Raw genomic sequence first — 9002 nt, 5'->3', positions numbered from 1 at the left:
TGATGATCTGAAACATTTAAGTGTGGAAAACATGCAAAAAAGTAAGAAATCAGGAAGGGGGCAAACACTTTTTCACACCACTGTGTGTATATATATATATATATATATATATATAAAATAAATAAATAAACTGTATCTGTGGTTGGACATGGGCATTAAATTTGTTTAAAGTGGCATTAAAAATGGCATTAAAAAGCATTAAATTAGATTTGCTGATACCTGCAGAAACCCTGGACCCAATTTATACCAGCTTTAGCATGTGATCTGTACCGTCTGGATAAGGAAAACACCATACTGAAGGAGAAGTGTGTAAGATTTAGGGAGATTTAGTGGTGTCAAGCTGTGAGGATTGTAGATTTCAACCAGGAGGTTTTGACCAGGAGCCAAATTATCCACAAACCAGACTCTCCAAATCAAACAGACCAGGTGATTAATACAGGTAAAAATACTGAATAAAGCAGTTTCATGTTACAGATCAGTGTTTCTCCAACGTTGTTTGGCATTTGAGGGACGGGCAGCTCACCCACCACATGCTAATGTGTGCTTAGCAATTTCTCCTGAGGGGTATTCCAGGTAGGAGGTTCAACAAACTCTGAGTCTATCCCTGAACTCTGAGTTGACTTACTCTGAGATGGGAAACTCTGAGTATCCGGTTCCAGAACAGCTGATCTGAGTTAGTTCAGTCAACTCTGAGTATGTTCAGTCTGAGTTAAACCGACAATAAAAAGCCATCATCAATGGAGCTCCGACTCCACGATTCACCATGGCAACAGGTAAATAAAAGACAGCGCCTCCATTTTAATCCAGTGGATGTAAAAATATTAGTGCATGTGTAGCAGACGGTGCACGTTTATCTTTAAAAGAAGAGCCTGAGTCAGAGCGAGGAAAGTGTCAATAAGTTAACCATAGAGTTAATAAAAAAGTTTTATTCAGTGTTGTCCGTTTATTCATCATTTATCAGACTTACATTTCCTTAATGAAGATAAAGTGGTGGAATCTGACTGTCTATCAGGCTGTAGATACATTAGGCTACATTATATTAATTATATACAATAATATATTTGTTCAGACTTAATCTAATGGGGAAAAACACAGGAGGCAGCAACTGAAAAATAGGAAGATTTAAAACATATAGGCTAGGCTATAGATCAAAGACATAAAGACATGACTGTAAACTCACAGTCTGACCCAGTAATAATATGTTTGGTGATTTGCACTTGAAAAGACGTTGAGGTTAAAATACAGTAGATTTTAAAATGTTGGACATCTATTTGTATCTTGACTCAACAGCATTCAGTGACTTTATTTCAGCTACAAATGTAGTAAATTTAAAGACACTGAAATGCTGCACCATTGCTCACTCAGAAATATTAACATATAATCCCCAATATTAGACTATAGGAATTATGTTCCATCAGTGCGACCAATGACATCAGTGATAGAGATCATTAGTCATTGATACTACGTGTCTAAAGCTTCATACCGATTTTTAAAATTTAAATAATTAGATCTACACATTATGTGTAATAAACATTTCGGAGCTGCTCTAACAGACTGACAGTCTGATCCTTGTGCACAGTGTTATAAAAAATAATAAATATAAAAGGGACAGAGGTTTGATTCTGAGCTGAGGGTGAATTCTCACTGTGTAATATTTGAATGTAAAGACAAAAACCGATGTCCAAAGAAATGATTGATGTGAATAAATTCAGTAACTTAAGACAGTCCTGAGTAACAAACTAATATCCAGCAGGATTTAGACTGTGACGGACGTTAAATCTCCGCTAATTAACGCGCTTCGATACAAGCTTTGACACGGACTGAATGAATGAGGAAATGAAACAGCGTGTAAGAGGGAGGAGACAGAGAAAAACTCAGGGTTTATTGAAGAAAACCTGCCAGCGAGCAGGTTAGGTTCACAGACTCAGTTGCCGTGGTGATTGACTCAGAATTTGATTTACCTCTCTTTCTGGAACTGAAAACCCAGAGTTTCCCTCATTTCAGGGTTAACATACTCAGAGTTTTCACTAAACTTGCTTTCTGGAATACCCCTCTGATAACTTAAGACCAGACGGTCAGGAGGTTTTCACCAGAAGCCGGATTATCCACAGTGGTCTCTTCCTCTACTAAACAAATGAACGGGGTGAATAAAACTGGAAAAACACGGAATAAAGCAGTTACACGTCTGTTTTTTTATGCTGCTTATTGTGGAGGGGATTCTAACTACAGTGTTTGTTTGGGCTACAGTCGAAACATGGCGATCTCTGTGGACGACGACACTGCTCCCTATGTAGATATAAAAGTAGAGGACGACCGATATGGATTTTTTTATGGCCGATGCCGATACCAGTGTTTTGCCATCAGCCTCAGCCCATGACTGATATGTACTACCGATTTTTTTGAGCTGATATTTGGGGCCGGTATTGTTTTTTCTCCCTCTATTTGCATGATAGAAATGTCACAATAATAACAATTAGGGATACACAAGTGTCAATTTTAGAAAAAATATCAAAAACTTTATTGAACACACACAAGTCTCTCTTTTTAGAGAACTATATATATATATATATATATATATATATATATTTATTTCTTAGTGTAAGAGGTAGAGAACAAGTAATGGAAACTCGGTTTTCTCAGCCATCAGGGGATTGCTTAAACAAAAACACAAATTCAGTATATTTTGGTCTTGTGCCTTTGTGTCAAACTCATTCTATTACTCCCGTATTCTATGCACATTATATGGGTGCATCATGGTAACAGTAGTGTACAAGGTACAAAAGTCATCAACATCTCCAAAACAGCCCTGATGATAAATTGTTTGCTGGTAGATTCTATTATAAGTCAAAGAAGCATAATCTGGTTATCACAACAAAATGTCAAATAAAATAGGCTATTAGGTTCATAGTCAACTCATCTTTAATGCTTTTAATGTTCATGTTCATGTAGCCATTGTAAAAAAAAAAAAAAGATCAACCATAAAAAATAGTCATTGAAATGCAGTCTTAAATTTGTAAAAGAAGAGTGTCATAGTTTCCCTTTTTTCTACATAAAATAACCTTGTTGTAGGCCTATTATATGGTCTTCTATGCAAAGACAACAGATTAGCAAAGGAAACGTTGTCAAGGAAGCTGTGAGATGTACCCGTATGTGTGCCGAAAATCAGCAGTTTGAATGAGAAAATAACTGTGTCGACGTCAATGCACCTAAAGCAACGCATTTCGACAACTTGCTTGAGTTTCTGCTCTAAAAAGCAAGCGATTTGTTGCATCTATTTTATTATCAACGTTAACTCAAATAAACTTTAACCACGCATAGACTATTTTCTCCCGTCACACTTCAAACAGCTCTCTGGTAGAGCAGCAGTCACACACACACTCTAAGCAGCCCTCACTCACACACACACACACGCTGCAGCTGTGTGTGAGGGCTGCTCCTTAGACCACCATGCCTATATCTCTGCTTGATCGACTAGACTAGACTGAAACTCATAAAACACCACTGAATTGATAACTAGTAATACAACAACGTTAATTGATAATATATATACTAATAATATTGACGGTAACATAGAAAGAGGACTACTATTGAGTGTCACTGACAACCTGCCTGTGTTCGCTTTATACGAGTGCCAATGCAGTAACAAAGAATATAAAACAGTACTCCGACATAAACGAGTACTCACTGAATCCATAAATGCCCTTAGAGTGGACCTAATGGCACAAAGCTGGGACCACATCCTAATGGAAGAAGATACCAACACTGCTTATAACAGTTTCCTTAGCACATTTAATCATTTATGCAATAAAAATTGCCCCATTATTAAGTACAAAGACAAGAGTAAGGTTTCTATGGAACCCTGGTTAACTACCGGACTGAAGACTGCATGTAAAAAAAAAAAAAAGAAGAAGTTATATAAGGAGTTTGTAAAACAGAGAACCACGAGACAGAAAATAGATACAAGACATACAAAAATAAGTTAATAAGTATGGAGTATCTTAAATGAAATTATAAGGAAGGGTTCAAGCTCAGCAGACTATCCTAAATATTGCATTGATAAGAACACAATTATTGATAATATGGATGACATTGCAAATGGCTTTAATAACTTTTTTGTCAGCATTGGACCAAAACTGGCCAACAAAAAACCCACACAGCCAGATGCAGGGGTGACACAAAAAGGCAGGGGGATCTGCAACCCCAACTCTATTTTCATGGTGACACAAAAAGGCAGGGGGATCTGCAACCCCAACTCTATTTTCATGAGGGAAGTGGAGGAGCAGGAGGTATTGGATATTGTTAGAAAATGCAAAAATAAAACATCGACCGACTGCAATAATATAAGTATGACACTTATCAAGAAAATAATAGATATGATTGTCAAGCCCTTGACTTACATTTGCAATTTATCACTGTTAAATAGTACTTTTCCTGATGAAATGAAAACAGTGATACCGATTTTCAAAGCCGGTGACAAGCAACACTTCACAAATTACAGACCGATATCTCTGCTCCCCCAGTTCTCTAAAATCCTTGAAAAGCTCTTTGTGGACAGATTAGATGATTTTATTGAGAAACACAACTTGCTGTCTGAATACCAGTATGGTTTCAGAGCCAAGAGATCACCATCAATGGCCTTAATAGACCTGACAGAAGAAATTACCAACTACATTGACAGAAAGAATTATAAAATAGGAGTATTCATTGATCTAAAAAAGGCATTTGACACCATCGACCATCAAATACTACTCAGAAAAATGGAACATTATGGGATTAGAGGAGTTGCTGCTGACTGGCTCAGGAGCTATATTAAAGGCAGACAGCAATTTGTCCAGATCGGGGGAACACAGATCATCACGTATGACAATTATGTGTGGGGTACCACAAGGGTCGATCCTTGGACCCAAATTGTTTATATTATATATCAATGATTTATGCATCTCAAACACCCTAAGATGTGTGCTTTTCGCGGATGATACCAACATCTTTTGTTGTGGGAAGGATATCCAACATTTATTACAGGTCGTTACATCTGAAATGAATAAACTGATAAACTGGTTTAATGAAAAGAAATTATCTTTAAATTTAACCAAAACCAAATTCATGGTATTTGGTAACCGTGCGATTCCACCCAATATTTCCTTGAAAATAGACATTGACATCGAACAGGTCTATGAAAATAAATTCCTTAGCGTTATACTAAATCTTAATATCTGTTGGAAACCCCACATAAATTATGTCAGGACAAAGATGGCAAAGAGCATTGCAGTCATGAGTAAGGCACGACACATCCTGAACCAAAAAGCACTATATATTCTGTATTGCACTATGATCCTCCTGCCTTACCTAAACTAATGTATCGAAGTATGGGGAAACACAGTAAACTCATTATACACATTACAAAAGAGGGCCTTGAGAGTGGTACACAATGTTGGTTATCTTGATCATACAAATGTTCTATTCCTGAAGTCATATTGAAACTTCTAGACCTGATTAAGTTCAAAACTGCCCAGGTTATGTACAGGGCAAGGTATGGTTTATTACCAAACAATGTACAGAACCTGTTCCATAATAAAGAGGGAAGATGCAACTCACATAGACCACCAAATTTCAGAAGACCACTGGTTCGTACCACCCTCAAGCTCATGTGTATATCATCGTACAGAGTGACATTGTCGAATGGGCTAGATGAGGGCCTGCAAAACATTATTCATATCAATCATTTTAAAAATAGAATAAAAAAAAATGGAAAATGCTGAGTAGCCATATATATATTATCATTATTTTAAACCCCATCCGCTTGTATGTGTGCACTGGTTATGTGAATGCCATCTGCATCCCTATAATCTGCACAACTAAGTCGGGAATTCAGATAATATTTTGAATATCTTTTGTACTTTACGTCTTGTATAATTTGTACAACAAACTTGAATAATATTTTGTATGTCACTTGAATCTGTATAGTATTTGTCATTTGTATCTGAAAAATTTGTACAATCTGTCAATTGTATGTAAACATGGAAGTTTGCCCTTCAGATGCCTTCAGAGCCAGGGGTAGGGCTCAATAAACTCTTGCTTCTCCCTATCCCTTTTTCAGCCACTGGACTGTACGAAAAGCACCGAATGCAAATGTTGTAATTTTGTTTTACACTTGAAAGCTGAAAATAAACTAAACAAACAAACAAATGTTGGCGTTATATGGTTACAAGTACAAGTGTAATGGCTAAGTTCTATACTGTAGCCACTACTGGCTGCTAATGCTAACTCGGCTAAGTTAATTGTTTTGATGTACGCTCAAAGAAAGCGATGCACGTCCTCATTTAGAACTTAGAATAATCCGGCAATTTATTTTCCACAAAAGTTTTGTAAACGTCATATCCAACAACATAAAAATAATAACACAGATTACTTCACAAAGCACAGTGAGGGCAGTAGAAAACTAATTGCTTCCCCCAAATTAGCATGGCAAAAACCTGTACTTTGTTTGAACCAGGTTAAATGGCCTGAGTTGACCCCAGGTCAGCGGCAGCTGCCGCGATACCAAATACAGCCCCCTAGTGGTACGGAGGAACCATTTCAATGAGTAAATAATAAATGATAAATTAAATATGGCTCATACAACATACAAGAGTCTGAAGTAACTGCCCATGTATATTGACAAACTCAATGAGGCTAGCTCTCTAGCCTAGCTCTAAAATTAGCCTGTGCAGAATCTAGTTTGCTAGATAGCGATACAGTTGCAAGCATATTTAAGGACCACTCGTTTGGCATTCTTATTTTTCACCCTCAAAGTTCAAGGCAACAATACAGCTAAGCCAATTAAAAATACAATTCTCTGAAGGATCAAAACTTAAGCCTTACCATTCTCTCCCAGGAGCTGTGTTGTTTATTTTGCCACTGTCCAATACTCTGCTTTGTTTTTGTTTTTCTCTTTTTTTCTGTTCAAGCCGCACATGATTGGTCAATATGTGTGGTGTGTGTGTCTGCGCTGAGCAGAGGGGGGAGGGGCAGGGGTTACAAACACACAGCAAGGTGAGCACATGAACAGGAGGGAGGGAGACGAGAGAGAGGAAGAGAGCAGGCTGGTAACCTGGGCACCGAGCGGGGTAGGGGAAAGTGTAAAGTGTACAACAGAGGCTTTGGAAAGTAATAACAAGGATACAGGCAGATGCATTATCATAGGCCTACACACTTGTAAACAGCTCCTGGAAGAAGATCAGCTCTGCGCTCAGGATTTCAGGTCAATAGGCTATACAATGCTTGTTATGGTTGCTCAGATCCACCCCTCGCTCTCCCCAGCGTCAGCCAAGATGGCAACAGCCGAAATGCCAAACTCGAGGCTTCAAAACGGCAGTGCACAAACTAATGTGTGACGTCACAGTAGATACTGTCAATTTTTGTAACATATGACCAATCCTTTCAAAATAAGGTGATTCTGTGTTAAGGGGAAGCAACAATAAAAGCCACAAATACAAATTACAATTATAAACATGAACTTTACACATATTACTTTTCAACTGCATGTTGAATGTATTGTTGTCATTTACCCAGAGTCTGTTTTCACTTGGACCTGGTAACTTTTTCACACGTGGTTACTTTTATTAACGGGCTATTGTAATGAAATGGGATGTAGCTGAGGTGAGATGACTGGAATGTCACATGTTTACAGCAGTGTGTGTGTTTTTGTGTCTGTGTGTGTTAGGCATCGCTGGAGTTTTCTCCATCCTCAGCTGTCCCAGGAGAGGAGACCACCCTGCAGGTGACAGCCCAGCCAGACTCTCTGTGTGGTGTGAGCGCTGTTGACCAGAGCGTCCTCATCAAGGAACCTGGGAAGACTCTGAATGCAGACAAGGTAACTGCTGGAATCCACTAAAAATAGACAAATAATGATAGTAAAAATGTGAACACTGAGAAGCAGTGTGATATTCATGGACAGGATCTGAAGGCACAGCCGGGGGAAAGAAGGAGTCCGGTTTTGTGACCTCAGAATTCCATCTCTGCTTTTTGCAGATGATGTGGTTCTATTGGCTTCATTGCACCGTGACCTCCAGCATGCACTGGGGTGATTAGCAGCTGAGTGTGAAGTGGTTGGGATGAGAGTCAGCACCTCCAAATTTGAGGCCATGTTCTCAGCCGGAAAACAGTGGATTGCCCCGTCTGGGTTGGAAGTGAGTTACTGCCCCAAGCAAAGGAGTCCAAGTTTCTTGGGGTCTTGTTCATGAGTGAGGGTAGAATGAAGCGTGAGATGGATCAGTGGTTTGGTGCTTCGTCTGCAGTGATGTGGGCACTGCGCCGGACCGCCATGGTGAAGAGGGAGCTGAGCTGGAAGGCAAAACTTTCGATTTACTGGTCCATTTACGTCTCAACCCTCACCTATGGTCATGAGCTCTGGGTAGTGACCGAAAGAATGAGATCGCGAATACAAGCATCTGAAATAAGTTTCCTCTGTGGGGTGGCTGGGCTCAGCCTTAGAGATAGGGGGAGGAGCTTGGACATCTGGAGGGAGCTCAGAGTAGAGCCACTGCTCCTTTGTGCCGGAAGGGGTCAGCTGAGGTGGTTTAGGCATCTGATCAGGATCCTCCTGGGTGCCTCCTGTTAGAGGTGTTCGTTCCAAGCACATCAAACAATCAATCAATCAATCAATTTTATTTATAAAGCCCAATATCACAAATCACAATTTGCCTCAGAGGGCTTTACAGCATACGACATCCCTCTGTCCTTAAGACCCTCGCAGTGGATAAGGAAAAACTCCCCCAAAAAAACCCTTTGACGGGGGAAAAAATGGTAGAAACCTCAGGAAGAGCAACTGAGGAGGGATCCCTCTTCCAGGACGGACAGACGTGCAATAGATGTCGTACAGAACAGATCAACATAATACATTAACAGTAATCCGTATGACACAATAAGACAGAAAGAGAGACAGAGAGAGAGAGAGAGAGAGAGAGAGAGAGAGAGATGCAGGTAATGACAGTAGCTTACAACAACATTATTGAAAGTAATAA

The 9002-nt window shown here is 39.2% G+C and overlaps 1 protein-coding gene across 2 annotated transcripts in view; it reads left to right on the top strand.

The window, feature by feature from the left end:
- The window catches only part of LOC126403977 (alpha-2-macroglobulin-like), a 54092-nt gene that overhangs the window by 24630 nt on the left and 20460 nt on the right, over positions 1 to 9002 (top strand). For both annotated transcript variants that reach the window (XM_050066901.1, XM_050066893.1), the window contains exon 15: positions 7703 to 7852. In XM_050066901.1, coding sequence (XP_049922858.1) covers positions 7703 to 7852 — 150 coding nt within the window. The remainder of the gene's footprint in view (positions 1 to 7702; positions 7853 to 9002) is intronic.

Source organism: Epinephelus moara, chromosome 2 (assembly GCF_006386435.1).
Source record: "Epinephelus moara isolate mb chromosome 2, YSFRI_EMoa_1.0, whole genome shotgun sequence".
Lineage (NCBI taxonomy): Eukaryota > Metazoa > Chordata > Actinopteri > Perciformes > Serranidae > Epinephelus > Epinephelus moara.
The sequence above is the reverse complement of the archived record's forward strand: the minus strand, read 5'-3'. Positions and strand labels throughout refer to the sequence as shown.